Consider the following 22,884-nt stretch of genomic DNA (forward strand, 5'->3'; position numbering starts at 1 on the left):
ATTATTAGAAATTTGGCACATATATTACCATAAGAATAAAGTCTATAATACAAACACAGGAAAAATACCCTAAGATTATTAAATTCAACTCAAATATTTTTATTAAATACTCCATGACCTGGATGTGACAATATACTTAGGCAGCACAAAAGAAATACAAGCAATGGTCCCTGCCCTCAGGTCACTTACCATTTGAGACAGTAAGAAACTCACAGACTGTAATCACATGCCATAAGAGATACCCTGCAAGTGCTTTGGGAGATGTAATAGGCAAAAAGGGTAATAGGAGCCACAGTGGTTAGAGGCACTGTCAGTAGTGAATTGTGACCCCTCAGAAGCTGTGACGGCTAGGTGATGTTTAATGATTGCTGAAGCAAGGATAGGGATAGGTAACAGACTGTGGAAGCCATAAACAGATTAAGGAGCTCAGATGTGTGTGTGTGTCTTTGTGTGTGTATAAAATGAGTAAATAAGAAGTTTTCAGAGTTGTTAATCTAGTAGCAGTATACTGTTACTAGAGAGAAAGGCAATAGGAAGGAGTACCAGTAGAGACACCATTGTGTTAATCATGGATGCTAGCATTGATAAAGGGTTTGTATTTGGGTTCAAACAAGGGACAATATGGATTGATTTCCCAGATCCTTGAACTAGGGCAACAGTTCTCAATCTGTGGGTCGCAACCCCTTTGGGGGGTTCAACAACCCTTTCACAGCGGTCACCTAAGACCATCGGAAAACACACATTTCCCATGGTCTTAGGAACTGAGACACCACTCCTCTATCTGTCTCCAGGTGGGTCCGCCCATATACGAGTACCCGGCATGATGACATCATCGCGCCAACCCCACCACATACACCCCCGTACAAATACAGGTGTATGTGACAGGGTTGGCGCTGAAATGTACTTATGCGGACCAGTCACACACGTGTAGAGAGCAGCTACTGTGTAGAGTACACAGTGCCTGTGGCTCAAAGGAGCCACAGCATTCTAACGCTGGCCCCATATGCCAGAGGTGGCAGGTTCAAACCCAGCCCCAGCCAAAAACTGCAAAAAGAAAAGAAAAAATGAAAGCAGCTATTCTATTAAAAGCAGCTACTGTGTTGAAAGCAACAGTATTGGAGGTAAAACGACACTTCATGAATTATAATTACTGGGTAAATGTAAAATCATATACTGTAAAATCAACTACTGCAAAGAAAAAAAATCTGTTTCATAGGAACTTAATCTGGATGCTGATAAGTCTTTTTATATTCAGCTTGGTTGATGTGAATACTGCCCCCTTGTGATAGTAACAGGTATGGAAAAAAACAGAATGGTGAATCGTAGGAAACTTTAATGAACTGTATTGACTGAACTATGCCATGTATCATCTTTTGTATTATTAAAGCTACCGTATATTATTTTCATTAGCAAACCATCCCATGACAATGGATCGTGTAGAGGAGAATGTTAAGAAAAGAAAATATAGTGAGGATTTTTTACAGCATGGTTTTACATAAATAATTACAGCAGGAATTGAGAAACCACTATGTGTTATTTGTTGTGAAGTTCTATCAGCTGAATCTATGAAGCCAAACAAACTAAAACGCCATTTTGATAGCAAGCATCTGAGCTTCGCCAGCAAGGATACCAACTATTTTAGAAGCAAAGCTGATGGACTCAGTAAAGCCAGACTTGACACTGGTGGCAAGTACTACAAACAAAACATAGCAGCTGTTGGAGCTTCATATTTGGTGGCACTCAGAATCGGCAGAGCTATGAAACCTCACACCATTGCTAAGCATTTACTGTTGCCAGTGGCCAAAGACATTGTTCAAGTTATGAGTGCAGACGAATGTTACAAAATTGAGTGCAATTTCTTTATCTAACAACACTGTACACAGAAGAATAGATGACATGTCTGCTGATATTCTTGATCAGGTAATCCAGGAAATTTAATCTGCTCCACTTCCAATATTTAGTATACAGCTTGATGAATCTACAGACATTGCAAACTATTCACAGTTACTGGTTTACATGGAGGTATATTAATGGTGGCGACTTTAAAGATGAGTTTCTTTTTTGCAAACCTCTTGAAACAACAACTACTGCACATGATGTATTTGACACAGTTGGTTCATTTCTGAAAGAGCCTAAGATCTCTTGGGAAAAGGTTTGTGATGTTTACACAGATGGTGCTCCAGCTACGCTAGGATGTCAATCTGCATTTCAGCGTTTGGTACTGAATGAGTCACCAAAAATCATCGGAACTCACTGTATGATTCATCGGCAAATATTAGTAAGGAAGACGCTGCCACAAGAGGTACAAGAAGTAATGAAGCATCATAAGTTCTGTCAGATTTGTAAAAGTGAGCACTTTAAACAGTCGACTGTTTTCGCAACTATGCAATGAGTTGGATGCACCAAACAATGCTCTGTTATTTCACACTGAAGTGAGATGGTTGTCAAGAGGAAAGGTTTTAAAAAGTGTTTTTGAGCTTCATGATGAACCTAAAACGTTTTTTAATCAGAAAGCAAGACCGCAGTTTGAAGCACTTTTCAGCGATAAAAGTGAACTGCAGAAAATAGCTTACTTGGTTGACATCTTTGCCATCTTGAATGAGTTAAATTTGTCACTGCAAGGACCAAATGCAACATGCCTCGATTTGTCTGAAAAGATCCAATCATTCCAAATGGAACTTCAGCTTTGGCAAAAAAAAAAAAAATTGGATGAAAATAAAATTTACATGTTGCCTACCTTACCTGCTTTCTTTGAGGAACAAGACATTGAGCCAAACAAAAGGATTGCAATGATAATTTCTGTGAACACTTGCACATGCTTGCAGACGAAATTTCATCGTACTTTCCAAATCTACCTGACACCCCATTTGCACTTGCCAGAAGCCCATTCACAGTCAAAGTTGAAGATGTTCCTGAGACAGCACAAGAGGAGTTCATTGAACTTATTAACAGCGATGCAGTGAGAACTGATTTCTCAACAATACCAGTTACAAAATTCTGGATCAAGTGTTTGCAGTCATATCCTGTTCTAAGACCATGTTGCACCTTCTTCTTCCATTTCCAACAACATATCTTTGTGAAACAGGGTTTTCCAGTTTGTTGGTTATCAAGTCCAAATACAAATAAGTAGACTTATTGTGGAAGATGATCTTTGCTGTGCTCTTGCAAGGACTGCCCAGAGAATTTCTGATCTAGTGAGAAAGAAGCAATCTCAACCTTCCCATTGATGTTGGCTTTTTATGGATACTGTTGCAAAATGTAGCAATGTAGTTTACTGTTGTTATATTAAGACTGTTACCCATGCTATACCATGCTTCAAGACAAAATTTCATTTATTTGTAAGTAGAAATATTTCACAATATGTAATTACATATTATTTTTGTGATTAATCACTATGCTTTAATTATGTTCAATTTGGAACAATGAAATACATCCTGCATATCAGATATTTCCATTACGATTCATAACAGCAGAATTATAGTTAGGAAATAGCAATGAAAATAATTTTATGGTTGGGGATCACCACAACATTAGGAACTGTATTAAAGGGTCATAGCATTAGGAAGATTGAGAACCACTGAACTAGGGTCTCTTAGGTTGAGTTAAGGAGTACTGGGAAGAAACATTAAAATTACAGGTCTCTGAAGAGGATTGAAACATCTCTTTGTTACACTATTGCAAAAAAGTTGCACTATTAATATATAGCATGGTTGATTAAATCAAAATTACACAGTTGAAGGGAGGGAATGAGGAGAATGCAAATAAAAAAATTTGTGTGATTTTAGGATAGCTTGAAGACTTCAGGACTTTGAAATAAAAATCAGTTTTACAGCAACAGAGGAAAAACTGAAAAGAATTTGAAACATTAATAAAACTTTGTGAGGAATAAAAGGAGTAGCTGATACAATAGAAAGTGATTTTATTTCAGGGAAGTCAGGATTAAAGAGAAAGGCTCACTAATAAATGAGAGTATATGAATCTAACAAAGCCTGTCATTAACAGAAAAGTTAAACCCATTTTTAAAAGCTGACTTCATAAAAAGAAATGAATTAACTCAAATAGATGAAAGATAAAATTGCTAAAAAGAAGTGATGCTGGACAGCACCTGTGGCTCAGTGAGTAGGACGCTGGCTCCATATGCCGAGGGTGGTGGATTCAAACCCTGCCCCAGCCAAACTGCAACAAAAAATAGCAGGCGCCTATAGTCCCAGCTACTTGGGAGGCTGAGGCAAGAGAATTGCCTAAGCCCAGGAGTTGGAGGTCACTGTGAGCTGTGATGCCACAGCACTCCACTGAGGGTGACAAAGTGAGGCTCTAAAAAAAAAATTTTGCTCTCCTCTTATAAATGATATAAATATAACATTCTTAGTGAATACAAGTAAATAAATTTTTGATCCCTAATGATATTTTGCTGGTCACTTTTTTGACTGAATTTTTTACTGACTGGGAGAGGCAGGCTTATAACTTCTCTCTTTCTCATTTTATCTTATGTTATCTTATTTGGCACTTTAGTATTCGTGGTGACACCTACCACTCTTTGTACAACTCCCAAACCCTGGTTATATTCATTTATGTTTCATTTTAACTTACTTGACACTGATGCCTTGGACCTTGCTTCCTTATCACATCCTCAAATTCTGAAATTTCTCTAGATCATTAACTTTTAATATCTCCCATTTCCTCAGTCCTCCTAATCATACATTTCTTCCCAAGTTAACATACCTCCCAACTCAACCTGAACTTCAGAATTAAGCATTTCAGTTCATTTTGGGCCAAGATACAGACAGTCCAGATCTCTTCCCATTTTTCTGTTTTGACTTATTTGCTAGAAAAAGATGTATTTCTTTCTCCCAGAGATATCTGCTGCCTCCTTTATTACCATCACAGTTTTATTTTTAATTTATCCCCTGGAAAACATTAAAAGATCATTATACCTTAGCACAGGCGTCCTCAAACTACGGCCTGCCGAGGACATTTATCCGGCCCACCAGTTGTTTTTGCCACTGCTGCCTGTCCTGCTTAGCAGCTGACTCATCCGGGAGCCTGCAGTCCAGCCCTCCAACAGTCTGAGGGACAGTGAGCTGGCCCCCTGTTTAAAAAGTTTGAGGACCCCTGCCTTAGCATGTTAATATCATCATTCTTTCATTATTTTTTCTTTTGTGCATTTATTCATTCGACAATTATTTACTACCTGCCTGTAATACACCAGGTACTACAAACGTTTTTATGTTTGAAAACAGACAGTACTTCTTTATACACATACAGTATTTAAAGATATACATGTGTAAGAGAGATAGTCTTAGGTTGTTAATCAGGCCATCTATTACAGAAATGCTTAGAAGCCTACTAGTAAGTCATCCATCTAAGCTTGAAAACTTTCAGAGATAGGGAATTCAAGGAATATTAAGGTAGGCTTTTTAATGTTTGAAAAGATCTTTCTGGGCTCGGCGCCTATAGCTCAACCGGCTAAGGCGCCAGCCACGTACACCTAAGGTGGCGGGTTCGAATCCCCAGCCCGGACCCGCCAAACAACGATGGCTGCAACCAAAAAACAGCCGGGCATTGTGGCGGGCGCCTGTGGTCCCAGCTACTTGGGAGGCGGAGGCAGGAGACTCGCTTGAGCCCAGGAGTTGGAGGTTGCTGTGAGCTGTAATGCCACGGCACTCTGCCCAGGGGGACAGCTTGAGGCTCTGTCTCAAAAAAAAAAAAAAAAAAAAAAAAGATCTTTCTGTTAGAAAATTAAGTATCTTAACTCCCTGTAATTTTTTCACCCTCTTCCTGATGCTTAAACATACAACTATATAAAAGCCAACTTAATTCTTCTGTTTTCAGATATTTTCTTTCATTCCTAACATGATGTGATTTAAAGTTACTTTACCAGTGTAAGCCTATTTGGGGCTCTTTATATATACCTTTCACGGTATTTTTTCACTCAGAGCTCATTACTACTAACACTGCAAGAATCATCTGAGCCAAGCAAAGAATAGCACCGTATTAGATTTTTATTGATGCATAACAAATTATCACAAATTAAGCAGCTTAAAACAACACAGATGTATTTTCTCATAGTCTCCATGGGTCAGAAGTTATGGCATGGCTCATCTGAGTCCTCTGCTCAAGACCTCCTTAATCTGTATTCTCCTCTGGAGTTAGAAGTCCTTTTGTAGGCTCATTCTGAATACTGGCAGAATTCAATTACTGGTGGTTATAAGACTGAGACTCTTTCTCCTAGAAACTCATCATCCCTCTCCTTAGGCAATTCACAACACAGCAGACATGGCTGTTTGCTTCTTTATGGCCAGCTTTTTCCATTCCATCTCTTCCCTCTGTGGTGGAAGTGGTATCTTCCACCATATTCACAGGTCCCACCCACACTCAAGGCAAGGGGATTATACAGGGGCATAGTCACTGGGGGGTCACTTTAGAATTCTGACTACCACAACCACTGTCACTTTCCTAAAATTTAATTTGTTTTTGAGTAGCTACATCAACAGTAAGTTGACTCTCTACTAAAGTTCTTGAGTCTTCTACTTATGTTTCTTCTGAGATATATATTCTACAATGTAGTTTGTGGCTTATTTGGTCCTTGATACAGGATCCTCTGTTTATCTCTATAGATTTCATCTTGTAAGATTCTACTGATTTAGCCTGTCGATGCTTGATACCTGTATCTCTCATCCAGTATACTTACCATATCTCTCAACTTGATTGGATTTCTAAAATTCTAGGTCCAGAATTCCACATTTCCAGCACTGCTGCTAGTTTTCAGGGAGCTGCTACTTGCCAGACTGCTACATTATAAATCCGTGTAACTTGATTTTTCAAGGTTTTTCATTTTTTCTTTATAAAGGTAGTACCTGCTCAAGATAGAAAATATTACAATATACAGAAAAGTAAAAAAAAAAAAAAAAATAGACTTATACCTACTATTTACATTGTAGTAGATTTTTTTTTTTAAGCACCAAGTTATATGTCTCAAAGCCTCAATTTATTCAGCTTGAAAATGGAAATAATGAGCTCAGCGCCTATAGCTCAAGTGGCTAAGGCCCCAGCCACATACACCAGAGCTGGTGGGTTCGAATCCAGCACGGGCCTGCCAAACAGTAGTGACAACTATAACCAAAAAATAGCTGGGCATTCTGGCGAGCGCCTATATTCCCAGCTACTTGGGAGGCTGAGGCAAGAGAATCACCTAAGCCCAGGAGTTGGAGGTTGCTGTGAGCTGTGATGCCATGGTACTCTACCCAGGGCGACAGCTTGAAAGGCTCTGTCTCAAAAAAAAAAAAAGAAAGAAAATGGAAATAATAGTATTTATGTAATAGAGTTGTAAGAATGAAATGTTCATAAAACTTCCAGCATATGACAGGTATTCAGCCAGTGTTTGTTTCTTTTTCTTTCCTTTGTTTAATAAATCCTCACCTGTCTAGCACCCTGTGGAAGGTTAAACATTCTAGATAAGTGTTTGTTTCAAATAGCCGAACAGTTACATTCTGCCTTTTATTTTTAGCTGTTTTCCTATAAAATCATTTTCTAAAATATATTTTATACTTCATTGCTTCCTTCTTAAATCATTGCGCTATACCATGGGTATTTATAGGTGGTGTGAGACGCAAGGCTGAAGCTTCTCTTTCTCTCTTGAGATTGCTAAAATCTGCTGGTTGGCATGCAGCCCAGTTCTCTTTATAGCTGACCATTCTCTGTGGTCTAAAATGTCTGCAACTTGCCACCTCTGTCAATGGCTTCTAATTTCTGCTGGCTGCTACGATAGCTGCCCCCATTCCTTCTAATTACCATTGGACTCTGCTTTCCCATTTCAGCTCTTACTTGTTGCTTTTTTTTCTTTTTTTCTTTTTTGAGACAGAGCCTCAAACTGTCCCGCTGGGTAGAGTGCTGTGGCATCACAGCTCACAGCAACCTCCAACTCCTGGGCTCAAGCAAGTCTCCTGCCTCCACCTCCCAAGTTGCTGGGACCACAGGCGCCCACCACAACGCCTGGCTATTTTTTTTCAGTTGCAGCCGTCGTTGTTTGGTGGGCCTGGGCTGGATTCGAACCCGCCACCTTAGGTGTATGTGGCTGGCGCCTTAGCCACTTGAGCCACAGGCATCGAGCCTTTTTCTTTTTTTAACTTTTCACTTTCTATGCCTCCGCTGCCTCCTGTTGTGTCTCATACTTCATAGACAAAAGTAGGCCTTTTATTGCTTTATCAAACCCAGTAGAAGAAGAATTCTATATAGTGAGCCAACTAGTGTCTATACTCTGGGCTTTATTTCAGGTACCAGAAAATGCTAAATATCAAGAAAATCAAGTACATATAATTTTCTTGCAAAATGATTTTCTATAAAATCATTTTCTAAAATATATTTTATACTTCATTGCTTCCTTCTTAAATCATTGTGCTATACCATGGGTATTTATAGGTGGTGTAGACATAAGGCTGAAGCTTCTCTTATTTAGCTTTCTCTTTTGTTTACTCTTATTTAACTTTTACTATATGCAAAGTTTTGTGCTAGATAAAAGGGATAAAAGAAATAAGGTTAAATTATGCCATGATCTTTACCTTCTGACAGACATATGCGTTAATAATATAGTAAAAAATGAAGGAGGTAGTAGGGGACAAAGTTTTGTTTGGTGCTTTTTTTGTTTGTTTGTTTTTTGAGACAGAGTGTCACTGTGTTGCCCTCAGTAGAGTGCCAGCTCACAGCAACCTCAAACTCTTGGACTAAAGCAATTCTTTTGCTTTGGCCTCCTAAGTAACTGGGACTGCAGGCTCCTGCCACAATGCCCAGCTGTTTTGTTGTTGTTGTTGTTGTTGCGATTGTCGTCAGTTAGCTGGCCTGGGCTGGGTTCGAACCTGCCAGCCTGGGTGTATGTGGCCAGTGCTCTACCCACTGAGCTACGGGTGCTGCCTTAGAGAATGTTTGAGTAATGATTGTTAAGGTTGAAAGTTCTTAAAGTTAGAAAGGAGTATAGCGGTTTTGAACCCAATCCCAGAGAAGTGGTTGATAGTTTAGAGTCCTGAAAGAGTCCCAACAAACATCAATAGGCCATACGGAAGGGACCTTCCATGATGCACTACCATTCTAAAGATTATGGTAAGGAATCATCAGGGAGGATTATGGCCATATTTTTCCTTTTCTTATTTATTTAAGAGTCTAGGTCTTTAAACTTTCTGTTATGGCCAGGTGTGGTGGCTCATGCTTGTAATCCCAGCACTCTGGGAGGCGGGTAGATTGCCTGAGCTCACAGGTTAGAGAACAGCCTGAGCCAGAGTGAGACCTTGACCCTGAAAATAGCAAAATAGCTGGGCTTTGTGTACGATGCCTGTAGTTCCATCTGCATGGGAGGCTAAAGCAAGAAGATTGCTTGAGCCCAGAATTTGGGGTTGTTGTGAGCTGTGATGCCATGGCACTCTAGAGAGGGCAACAAACTAAGACTCTGTCTCAAAAAAAAAAAAAAAAAAAACTTCCTATATTATTTTGTCCTTCATTTATGTTCCTTATGGGTTTAGAAAGAATTAGCAATGAAAAAAAATAGAAAGGTATAGTGTAAGCATTGCTCATTTTTATGCTTTTGTAGTTTGGATTTTAAGCATGATCAGATTTTTCTGTATTTTAACTCTGTTATTTTATTTATTTTTAATTCAACTGGGTATTTTTTGTTTTACCCTAATGTATAATCTCCTATAAATATTTCAAGCATATGACCAATTTTAATTTATTAGTTAATTTAATAGTTTTTGCTACAGTTTGTAACAACTTCATATTTATTAAATTTGAACATTTCCTTTAAGCTAAAAGACAAAGGAAAAGCATAAATAATCATGACAAATAACCCTCTTCTGGTGTGGTCATTTGAAATGAAACAACCAAAAAATTTAATCAATTTAAATCTAGAAAAATTAGCTGATATAAGTTGTAAACCAGATGAGTAAAAGCTTTCACTTATTCATTCTTGACATTCAATTCCATTTATTCTTTGTAATATATTTTAAAACAGAATGTCTGTAAAGACTAGGGTTTCAGTTCCTATATCTTAGTCTGAGTTTACCTAGAAAAAAATGTTTGGAGTCACACTTACGCTTTAATACACATTTCATTTTAACACACAAAGCAGAATAACAGAGATAAAGATTTCTTGCTGATATGCAAGATGATGTGTTTTATTAAAGCATCATAGTTATAATAGTAAGTATATTATAATGATTAAAAACTGAATAGGTTTTATATTAGTGAGTCATAATCATCCCCAGTAAATATATTCATTGATTGAACATTTTTTGAGTGCCAAGTACTAGGCACACAAAGATGAATAAGAGAAGAATAACTTATTTTTGAGTCCCTAAATACTACAGTTAGATTAGAGTAATTTAAAATAATTGTCTTATTTGTTTACTTCACTCAAATCTTTAAACCTATTCTTTACCTATTCTTTAAACATACCCAAGTACTTAGACAACCAATTCATAGTTGAAGAAAATTCTTAATGTCTTTTTAAAGACTATTCTTTTTCCACTACTCTTGGAAGACAGAGGAGATAATAGAATTAGAGGACAGTCTTGTTGGCCTCTTATCTTTCTATTCCCTTCTTACCAATCAATTCTGTGATTGGAGTCATGGTTCTTATGTTCATATTCGTGCTCTAATTGATTACTAGGTGGACATGCCCTAAATTGAAACATCAAAAATCTCAATATTTCAGATTAAACAGTAGAACACTTCAGCCCACTACATCTGAACACAAAAGCCCCAAATTAGACATGGTGATCTGAGGAACACAGCAAACAAGAAATGAATTGCTAGGTGTAGCCTATCATGCTTACAGTTGTAAATAGCCATGATTTTATTTGGTTTCATGAGTTTTTCTTGGGAACAGCAAAGTAATAATTAAATTTCTGATAGTAAGATTGTAAACACATAAATGGTATTAAAATTGAGAGAGCATAATGAATTTTTTTTTTTTTTTGAGATAGAGTCTCAGGCAGTCACCCTTCTTAGAGTGTTGTGGCATGATGACACCTCACAGCAACCTCAAACTCTTGGGCTTAAGTGATTCTCTTACCTCAGCCTCCCAAGAAGTTGGGACTATAGGTGCCCACCACAACGCCCGGCTATTTTTTGGTTGTAATTGTCATTGTTTTTTGCCTGGGCTGGGTTCAAACCCACCAACTTTAATGTATATAGCCAGCACCGTTAACCACTGTGCTACGGGTGCTGAGCCACACTAATGAATTTTTATAGTAACTTTTTTAAAATATAAAAGTAATATCAATATATTTTAGGAATTTTTACAAAACAGAAATTAATATAAAGAAAAAACTGTGATGGCACCTGTAGCTCAGTGGGCAGGGCGTTGACCACATACACCAAGTCTGGTGAGTTCAAATCCGGCCTGGGCCAGCTCAACAACAATGACAACTACAAGAACAACAAAAAAAATGACCAGGTGTTGAAGCGAGTGCCTATAGTCCCAGCTACTAGGGATGCTGAGGCAAGAGAATCGCTTAAGCCCAAGAGTTGGAGGTTGTTGTGAGCTGTGATGCCATGGCACTCTACCCAGGGCAATATAGTAAGACTTTGTCTCAAAAAAAAAAAAAAGAGAGAAAGAAGGAAAGAAAAGAAAAAACTGTAAGGCATCCATAATCTTATCCTCAAAATAATTCCTGTTATCATTCTGATGTTTTCCTTATCCATTTTCTATAGACAGGTATGCATTTTAAAAACAAAAATGAAGCCAGGCATGGTGGCTCACAGTCTGTAGTCCCAACCACTCAGGAGGCTAGAGTGGGAGGACTACTTGAGCCTGGGAGTTCAAGGCCAGCTTGAGCAATATAATAAAACCTTACCTGTTAAAAATAATTAATTTGTTAATTTTTGAAAAACAAAAATGAGATGATACTATACATCGTTTTATAACCTACTTTACCATGAATATCTTCTCATATCCTTAGATACTCTTTTTTTAACATAATTTCTGATAGCTACCTAGTATAATGTAATATACTTGTAGCCATCCACTGTTTAGATTGTTCCTATTTTGTAATATGTAAGCTGGATTGTGAACTTCATGAAGGCAAAGACTGTAATTTGGCTTATCACTGTGCCCCTGGTATGTAGTGGTCTCTCAGAAAGCAGGTTTTTAAATGAATTCTCCTACTCTGTCATATCTCTGTCCATGCAACTTAAGACGGCTGGAGAAACATACATACCTTCAATTTCTAACTCCTAATCTCAGTCGGTCCTCAGTGCTGCCCAGCAGAGTCACACTGTTTCCCTACTCTGCTAACTCTCCTGCTCTGTTAGAAGGTACATGCAATCTCTTCTCACAGTTCAAACATCTCCTCCTTCCTGATCATTCTTTGCTAATGACTTTCCTTCCGTTTTAACTAAGGAAACAGGAGTCATTAAAAAAGAATCACCACAAATTCTCACTATATCTACCTATCTACCTCTGTGTGTGTTTTTATAGTTCACCTTCCCTCCTATTAGTATGTATGAACTTTCTGTGCTCCTAGTTAAAGCTAGCAACTCTACTTGTGTACAGTATCCCATATATTGTCCTTGTTTTGCATCATCAGTTTTCACTCTGGTTTGTATAGGTGCCATGAGAAAATACATATGCTATTATCTATCCACCTCACTTAACCATCCAACTGATGCCACATTTCTCTCTCTCTCTCTCTCTCTCTCTCACACACACACACACACACACACACCCTGGGTAGACTGCAGTGGTGTCAGAACTTACAGAAACCTCAGTCTCTTGGGTTCAAGCAATCCTCCTGCCTCAGCCTCCCAAGTAGCTGGCACTACAGGCACCCACCAAAATGCCCAGCTACTTTTTCTATGTTTAGTGGAGAGACTGGGTCTCATTCTTGCTCAGGCTGGTCTCCAACTTCTGAGCTCAGGCGTTCCACCTGCCTCAGCCTCCCAAAGTTCTAGGATTACAAGCATGATTACTGGCCTCTCTCCTTCTCTTTACAACAAAATTCCATGAAAGAGTTGTTTATACTCTAAATCTTCCTTTCCTGTTACCTCTTGAACCTGTGTGAATCAGATGTTCACTTCTACCATTCTTGTTCTTGTTGGGAAAGCCAGTGACTTTCACTTTGGTTTTCTTACTACCTTATTAATTTCTTAGTCCCTTTTGCTGTTTCTGCTCCAACACTCTTTCTCTGAACCTTCCACTCTCTCCTTTTGCTGACCTCTTTCCTTGGACTGCCCCAGGGCTCAACCCTTACATCTCTTCTTCATGTACAACACTTTGATAATCCCAACCAGTCGTTGGGCGTCAAATACATGCTCACAAATCTCAATTTTATATTTTCAGCTCATACCTTTACTCTAAAATACTTACTTTTAGACATCCCAAACTTAACATGTCAAAAGCAAAACTCCTGTTCTTACAAAACTTTCTCCCTAAATCTCTTGTGTCTTAATTAACAGCAGTTGTGTCCTTATTACTCTGACCAAATTCTTGGTAGATTCCTTCTCTCTTAGCAAACTGTTTCTTCTACCTTCATAATGTGTTCAGATTCTGAGCACTTTTCTCCTTGCCTTCTGCTAGCACTTTGGCCCAGGTCCCGATCATTTCTTACCTGGATTGTTGAAATAGCTTCCTACTTGGTTTTCTGGCTTCCCTTCAGTCTACTTTCAACCTAGCAGCCATAGCGATCCTCTTAACCTCTAAGTGAAGTCAAGCTCTACTTCTCTGATCAGAACCCTCCAGTGGCCTCCTATTAAATTAAAACTAAAAGCCAAAATCCTTACAGTGGCTTAAAAGGCCATCTGGCCTTCTGTTGCCTCCCTCACCTCATCTCCTGTTACTGATCCGACTTACTTCCATTGCTTCATTCACACCCTGGCCTCCTTTCAGTCCCTCCTGTTACATTAGGCACATAACGCTCAGTGTCTGCACTTGCTCACCTTACTCCCTCTGCTGCTTTCCCCCAGATAGTCGTATAGCTTATTCCCTTAGTGTCTGTAGGTTTTTCTCTCTCAGTAATCTCAGTAAAGCCTACCCTCAGTGCCTCATTCTAAGTTGGTACCCACTCTACCCTACCTCCCAGTATTCCCTATCCCTCTTTCCTGCTTTATCTTTCTCTGTAGCACATATCCTCACTGAATATACTATATATTTTACTTTATTTTCTGTATGCCCTCCCTGCCTATTAGGGCAAAGGCCTTTGTCATTTTTGTTTATTTATATTTTGTTTATGCCTAGAGCATAGTAAATACAATACTCAGTAAATGTTTATTGAATGAATGAGTTTAAGCAGTGAGCATCCTTACTGATATCTATTTGTATAAATCCATGATTTGTTCACTTATTCACTCAGTGGAATTTAAGTTCAGGGTCTAGGAGGTCAGAACTACTTCATAATAATTCCAAGCCATCATTTGCCTTTTTCACTTATTCTCTCATGAGCATGCTGCAGTATACTCCAAAGGCTGTGTCACATGTGTTATCACAACAGATTGAATGTACAACTAGGTATAAATATCTGATTATTTTCCTGTTTACCCAGACATTAAAGAAATTTATAAAAATGTAAAACAATGTCATTTTTCTCACTGTTTTCTTTTTCTTGGAAAACACTTATTTTTAAAAGTATGTTACTTATGGCAACATGTAATGGTTTTTTAATTTTTCAGCTTTAATTTTTAATATGGTAAATATTGATAGATTTAAACTATATAAACCAAAGCTCTTTGAGGTCCCCAGTAATTTTGAAGAGTTTCTATAAACAGGTCCTAAAATCAAAAAGTTTAAGGACAGGGCCGGGCACCATGGCTCACCCCTGTAATCCTAGCACTCTGGGAGGTTAAGGCAGGTAGCTTGCCTGAACTTAGGGGTTCAAGACCAGCCTGAGCCAGCCAGTGCGAGACTTCCTCTTGAATGTTGTGGCAGGCGCCTATAGTCCCAGCTGCTCAGGAGTCTGAGGTAAGAGAATTGCTTGAGCCCAAGAAGTTGAGGTTGCTGTGATGCCACAGTACTCTATTGTGGGCAACAAAGTGAGACTCTTGTCTCAAAAAAAAAAAAATTTAAGAACAGTTGTCCTGGGCCATCGTAATGTTTTGAACTTTATTCTAAGAGCAATGGGAAGCCATGGAAGAGTTTTTAAGCAAGGTAGTGATGTGATCTGGCTTAACTTTTGAAAAGTTAACTGTTATGTGAAGAATAGATTAGAATGGGTCAGCAGCAAGACAGGGGAGAAGAACAAACATGAAATTACATTAGCCCAGGTAGGAAATGATGAAGGTTTGTGTTGAGGTTGAGTTTTATTTCCTACTACTCCTATAACAAAGTGCCACTAAGTGGCTTAAAACCATAGAAATGTATTGGTGGTAGGGCCATTCTCCCTCTAAATCCTGGAGGGGGATCCTTCCTTGCCTCTTCTAACTTCTGGTGTTTGCTGGCAATTCTTGACATTCCTTGCTTTTTGGACGGTGCCTGTGACTCAAAGGAGTGGGTCACCGGCCCCATGTACAGGAGGTGGTAGGTTCAAACCCAGCCCCGGCCAAAAACTAAAAAAAAAAAAAGACATTGCTTGCTTTTTCCATATAAGGTCCCATTGAGAGGTGCTGGGAGTTAGAACTTTAACACATTGTTAACAGATCATGAGTTAACTTGGGTTTTCATGCCCAGACATTGTTGACTGATCACAAGTTAACTCATGTTTACACTTGCAATAGGTACTACAATTTTTAAAACACAGGGTAATGTAGGATATTGGCAAAGCTTTCTTGATTGTGTCACTGGAATAATAGCCAGTGACACAGGATAGTTTCTGCATAAAATTGCCAGTCAACAAAATGTGTTAACATATCTTTCTAAAAGATACAATTCAACTCCTAATATATATAACAATAAGAAACGGATACTTGGGCATATATTTTGGAAGATACCCCCCCCCCCGTAGGAGTTTCTTTTGGATTAGATACAGAGGATGAGGAAAAGAGAATTCAAGGATGGAGCCCACATTTTGCCTTGAGCAGCTAGGTAAATAACAAAGCCAAATGACATGCCATTTTAACATGAAGACTTGAAAGGCATCGTTTTCTTGGGGAAAAATTTCCAGAAGTGGAATTGTGAGGCCCCTATTAAGTATCCTCATGCATCTATTCCTTCAGATATGCTATAGTGTTATTAGTATTGCTTCAGTATCATTCTATAAGATCTCCCAGATTTAAATAATCAGGGTAGTAAAATGTTATAGCCCAGTTCACTTAAGCATAAAAACAAAGAAAAAGGAACAAGGAACATATGCTGTGGGAGAATTTTTTTTTTTTTTTTTGGTGGTGGTCACCCAGGCTAGACTGCAGTGATACAATCATAGCTCACTGCAACTTTGACCTCCTGGGCTCAAGCATCCTTCTTCCTCAGCCTCTGGAGTTGTCAGGACTACAGGCATACACCCAGCTAACTTTTTTTTTTCTTTTTTGGTAGACATGGTCTGACTATGTTGCTCAGAATGATCTTGAACTCCTCAGCCTCCCAAAGCACTGAGATTACAGACATGAGCAGCCAAAATTCTTAAGTCAAAATGGGACAGAGTTGGCAAAGTCCTATGAAATCCTGAAAGTATTTGCTTCTAGATGGAAATTCTGAGTAAATATGTTTAATAACATCTTATAAAATTGACTACACTTTTCCCCTATTGAAAGAAAATCTAACTTTAAGTGAAAATGTCTAAATTCCCTGGTAACATGTTGAATTTAAGGATATCAATTATATTACCAAGTAACATTACTTACGATGACAAAATGACCACTTGATTGGTAATTTAATCTCAACTGGGAGGAACTGCAGAAGAGTGATAAATACCTGAAGGGAACACTAAACTTGGGGATATCCTCAGTTTTGTGTAATTGGCATATCCCTTGTGTGACCCTAGAAGCTACCGTTAGAAGAAGTAATAGTACCTATAAAGCAGCAGGGATTCTCATCCTCTGGTAAAGGTCTCTTCTCCTCATGCCTGTATTTCCTGGAGAGAAGAGAGCACCTGGATGGCTGGGTGAGCTTTCACTTGGATACTGCAAGGACTCTAATATGACATTGCCCTGATGGCAAGTTCTGAATGGTTTCTGTCTGAAATCCCTCTGAATAAATTGATGCTAAATGTGCCCTATGACATCTCAGTGATTGATTAGATGGACCTAAAAAGACCACCTGTGGACACAGCACATATATTGCATTATCTATTCTTCAGTGCCAGCTACATGTTTATTCTGTGCCTGTCTTACTCCAGTCCCTCTCTCTCCAGCAATTTTAGTATGATGCTAAAGTCAATGCGATCATTTTAGCTGCGGTTCCCAAAGCAGACTTGTTCTTTTTTTTTTTTTAAAGACAGAGTCTTACTCTGTCACCCTCGGTACAGTGCCATGGCATCACAGCTCACAGCAACCTCAAACTGTTAGGCTCAGGTGACTCTCTTGCCTCCACCTCCCAAGCAGCTGGGACTATAGGCACCCACTACAGCGCCCGACTATTTTTTTGTTGTAGTTGTTGTTGTTTTTGGCAAGCCCAGGCCAAGTTTGAACCTGCCAGCCCAGATGTATGTGGTTGGTGCCATAGCTGCTGAGCTACAGGCACTGAGCCAGCAAACTTGTTCTTGAGAGTATTTATATAGATGTGCATCTGCTCAGTGACCCTTAAAAGGGATAATCTGTAGATGCTGCCTTTTATTATTTTCCTTTCATTTGTTTGCTTGCCATGTTTATAGTAGTTACTTATCAATTTACATATCTATTTAAGTTAGGTTTTATTGTCATAGTACAGAAAAAGAGTTCTTCTCTATACTAAAAGCCGTACACACACACACTCTCTCTCAGAGGGTACCAAATATGCACATTTTAAGAAAGGTAAAAAACTGTATTAAAGTTGTAATAAGTCATGTTTGACTTCTGCAATTATAAGAGGTGCTCAAATATGACTTGTATTCATCTTTTATTATTGATATATGTTGAGTATGGCAATTTTAATACAGCATTTTTTATTTGTTTATTTGGTTTTTTGAGACAGAGTCTCAAGCTGCTGCCCTGGGTAGAGTGCCATCGTGTCACAGCTCACAGCAACCTCCAACTCTTGGACTTAAGCAATTTCCTTGCCTCAGCCTCCCAGGTAGCTGGGACCACAGGCAACTGCCATAACACCCAGCTATTTTTTTTTTGTTCTTGCAGTTGTCATTGTTTCAGCTGGCACAGGCTGGGCTTGAACCCTCCAGCCTCAGTGTATATGGCTGGCATTCTACCCACTGAACTATGGGTGCTGCCTTTAATACAATTTTTAGTGTAAAGTGATTGTTTACCTGTTTCCCAATTTAGATACCCTTAATTTCTTTCTCTTCCTTGATTGCTTTGGCTAGGACTTCTAGCGCTATGTTAAATAGAAATGCTGGCAGTGGGCATTCTTGTCTTCTTCCAGTTCTTCAACTTTCAGTATGATGTTGGCTGTGGGTTTGTCATAAATGGCTTTCATACTCTTGAGAGGTGTTCCTTCTATGCCTGGTTTGTTGAAGGTATTAATCATGAAAGGGCAATGCATTTAGTCAAATGCTTTTTCTGCACGTATAGAGATAGTCATATGGTCTTTGGTTTTGCTTCTGTTTATGCGGTCAGTCACATTTATTGACTTACATATATTGAACCATTCTTCCGTCCCTGGGATGAAGCTCACTTGGTCATGGAGGGTTATTTTTTTGATGTACTATTGAATTCAGTTTGCTAGTTAGTATTTTATTGAGGATTTTTGCATTTATTTTCATACAGGACATTGGTCTGTAGTTTTGGGGTTTTTTTATTGTGCCCTTTCCTGGCTTTGATATTAAGGTGATACTGGCTTTGTAGAATGAGTTGGGAAGGATCCCCTCCTTCTTGATATAATGGAATAATTTCTACAGTATGAGTATCAGCTCTTCTTTGTAGATCTGGTAAAATTCAGCTGTGAGCTGTGAATCCATCTTGTCTGGGGCTTTTTTGTTGTTGTTGGAAGTTTTTTTATTACTGCTTCAATATCTAGTTGATTGTTATTGGTCTACTGAGATGTTTTGTATCTTCCTGATTGAGTCTTGTGAGGATGTGAGTGTCCCGGAATTTGTTCATTTCCCCTATGTTTTTGACTTCATGTGTGTAGACACAAGGTGTGACATGCACATGAGGTCCGACATACACACAAGGTCTGACAGTTAAGTTCATGAGCTCATTCTACAAAAACTACTGCATAGCTCATTGCTGCATATCACTATCATCAACTTCAAAGTACTCATCTTGGAAAGCTATGCACCAAGGCCAATGCCTATTCCACCCATCAAAGAATGTTGGAACTCTTACTGAAATGACCATCAGAGCTATTGTCACATGACATACAAAAACACACTATAGCAATAATGAACGCCACTCAGCAAGACACCACTCCACATGGACACAAATACAGTTGTGAGATACTAGTATACACTAAAGTTATGAAACCTTACCAAGTTGTTTGTACAATGTTGCCAGTGTAAGTGCATGATGGTAAGTTCTCAGCCTTAATTGTCAGACTTCATATGGCAGTTCACTAGATTTGAGGTAAAATGTTGTGATAGGCCCATTTGTTCTAAAATTTTATGCCCAGTGCCTGTTTATTTGTTTTCTGCTTGGATGATCTGTCCACTTCTGTCAGTGAGTGTTGAAGTCCCTGTCTCTTACAATGTTGCTGTTTATCTCTTTGCTTAGATCTAGTAGAGTTGGTGCTATGAATCTGGGCATTGCTGTATTAGGTGTATTGTTATGTCTTCTTGTTGAATTGCTCCCTTTACCTTTATATAATGACCATCTTTGTCTTTCCTACTTTAAATTGGTTTAAAGTCAATTTTATCTGATATGAGAATGGCTACACCTGCTTTCTTTTGGTTTCCATTTGCCTAGAATATTTTTTACCACCCTTTCACCTTGAGTCTGTATGAGCCCTTGTTGTTTACATATGTTTCCTGGAGACAATATTTTTCCTCTATTCAACCAATCTGTGTCTCTGAGTGGAGCATTCACACTATTCACTTGTCACACTCATACTCCAGTTTGGCTTTTAATGCAGCCACTTTATCTGATGAGTTGAACATAGTTGTCATTCTCCCCTGAAGTGACAGATTGAGTTTGCTGAGAAGGTTGGATATGTCATATATGCCAGTGGTGACTATTTTTCTAAAAGAAATCTCTGGAGCAGTTCTCATAACCAGAGAATCACTGGTTCTCTGGCCAGTGATCCACCTTTAGAAAGCCATCTCACTTCTGTGTGTAAGACAAGACATGTATGTTCCACATCCATCTCCTTATAGAGCTATGTGAATGATGTGCATTAAGGTCATGTACTTTAATATGGGTGATAATTTTAATCACATCCTGCAAAATGTTTTCCTAGTCTCTGGTCCTTCGAAGACTCAAATAGTTCTGCAGCCATGGTGTTGGTTGGAACAAAAGTGCACATAATATATCCTCACACACATCCTCCTGAAAATATATCACATAAAACAAGCATTGATAGCAGCACCCATAGCTCAGTAGGTAGGGCACCAGGCACATCCAGGCCTGCTAAAACATCAGCGACAACCACAACCAAAAAATAGCCAGGTGTTGTGGCAGGTGCCTGTAGTCCCAGCTACCTGGGAGGAGAGGCAAGAGAATCACTTAAGCCCAAGTATTGGAAGTTGCTGTGAGTTGTGATGCCACGACACTCTACCAAGGGGGATGTAGTAAGACTGTCTGGAAAAAAAAAAAAAAAGCATTGATGACTTGTCATCAACATTGGTAGACTTGTCAACCTGGATTTCAAACCACAGTGACTGATTAGTCCTCTCTAACAACTGTACCTCAGCATCCTCTGCTCTTGCATCAATTCATCTGGTTATGGTGCCCGCCAAAAAGGAATATATGCCACCTTTTGAACTGCAGCCTCTCCTAAAAGTTCACAGTAAAATGTCCTTAGCAGTAAGTAGGATCAACTCTTCACCAATAGTGAAGGCCTTATCAGCTTAGCAATGTGGTTAACCACTAAGAATGTGCTCTCAGTGGAGCCACATTCAATGAAGTGGTGGCCTTCAGAAATGGCTTCTGTTCTTCATGTTTATGTCTTTTTCTTTTGAAAAACTCCAAAGGCTTTTCTTTTAATGCAAGTGCTTGTTCTTACACTGAAGCAGTGTTGAAGGTTTTATGGCTTCACTGGATAGCCAGTCACTAAAATAATACAAAGTGAGCTTGGAGGATGTGAATCACCTGTTGCAAGAAACCTATCGTTTAAGTAGGTTCTCAGTATTTTCTTTTAAATACAGCTTCCTTTTCCTTTTTTCTTTCTTTTTTTTGGGGGGGGGGGGCAGTCTTAGAATCTTCTGCTGTCTCATCATTGGGTCTTTCCCATTTCCAAAGCAGTGCTCTCCAATGATGTTTGTTTTTTACTCGTTTTTGCTAGAGCTAGTTTGTGGGCTTACCTAAACTGTGACTGAGACAGGTGTGCATGCAGGAAAGAGGCAAGGATGGAAGTGATAAATAAAATAATGGGTGGGCCACATGTGGGCTAAATAAGTGTCAGATTCTGACTTGAGGCCTGCCACCAACCAGGTGCAACTGTACAGTTGAAGTACATCAACTCACTTACCACTGTAAAGCCTGCCACCAGAGTCAGCTTGATTGTCACTTGCCACTCACTGATAAGGTTTTGATGTGAGCCTGTAAACACTTGATTTATTATGGTCTCAGTGCAGTCCAACCTCTCTGCTAACGATAATCTGTCTTTGCACCTGCTCCCCAGCACTAGCATCGCCACCTCAGCTCCACCTCAGAGCATCAGGCATTAGATGCTCAAAAGGAGCATGCGACCTCAATCCCTCACACGCACAGTTTAAGTAGAGTTGGCTCCTTTGAGCATCTAACACCACTGCTGATCTGACAGGAGGGAGAGCTCAGGTGGTGAGGCAAGGGATGTGTGCATCTGTAAACACAGATGGAACTTGACTCCTTTGCCCACTGCTCACCTGCTGTCTGGTCCCGGTTCCTGCTGTGTGGTACCAGTCTGTGGTCTAGGGGTTGGGGACTGCAATTTTAAGCGGTTCCCTTTAGTTTATTATCACAGATATCTGGTTATCCTGTGACTATACTGCACCTGCGACAGTGCACAAGATATCATTCTAACATTCTTGAAGATAAGCTTGTCAAAAGTTACTATGAGGCTCAAGGAACTGATTTCTTCTCCTGGTCTGATAAACCTGTGGAATTTTGGTATATCAGATGCATTTTCTATTTCAACAGCAAATTTTCATATTTAAATTTCTAAAATGAATTTTTTTTCTTTTGTAGGATAATGAAGGTCAAACAGCTCTACATTATGGTAAGATGTTTCTAATTATTAAATATAATGTTTAAATATTTTCTTGATTAGCTTAGATCCGCTTTGTCTGTCCGTCCCTCTATAGTGCTAGAAAAGTACCTGGCAGCTAGCAGACACATGATAACTTCTTGTTTACAAAATAGATTAATTACCTAGAAAGTTGGAAATACATTAAAATTCTTATGGTCACATTCATAGTAAATTATGTATTTTTATATTATCAACAGAAATGGAGACTTCTCCATCTTCCCTTTGAAAATTCATTATTCCTTCTTGATATGGTTAGTAACAAGATGCCAATCATTGTTACTGTGGAATCTAGCATCTCATCTACAAAAACTGCTTTCTTGATTAATTGAAGTAAAGGAAAATAAACTTGATTTTTTTCTTATTAAATCATAAAGAGGTAGATCATGTGTACATTAATACATTTATGGGGTACAGTGTGCTGATTTCATATACAATTTGGAATGCTTACATTGTACCAGTTAGTATTTCTCTCACTCATTTACTTAATTATTGTGTTAAGA

The 22,884-nt window shown here is 38.8% G+C and overlaps 1 protein-coding gene across 1 annotated transcript in view; it reads left to right on the forward strand.

Moving 5' to 3' along the window:
* ACBD6 (acyl-CoA binding domain containing 6) overlaps positions 1-22,884 on the forward strand; it is a 214,038-nt gene that overhangs the window by 149,146 nt on the left and 42,008 nt on the right. The window contains exon 7 of the mRNA XM_003785668.2: positions 22,324-22,354. Within this exon, the coding sequence (XP_003785716.1) occupies positions 22,324-22,354 (31 nt within the window). The remainder of the gene's footprint in view (positions 1-22,323; positions 22,355-22,884) is intronic.

Source organism: Otolemur garnettii, unplaced genomic scaffold, assembly GCF_000181295.1.
Source record: "Otolemur garnettii isolate 467f Iridium unplaced genomic scaffold, OtoGar3 scaffold00016, whole genome shotgun sequence".
Classification (NCBI taxonomy): Eukaryota; Metazoa; Chordata; class Mammalia; order Primates; family Galagidae; genus Otolemur; species Otolemur garnettii.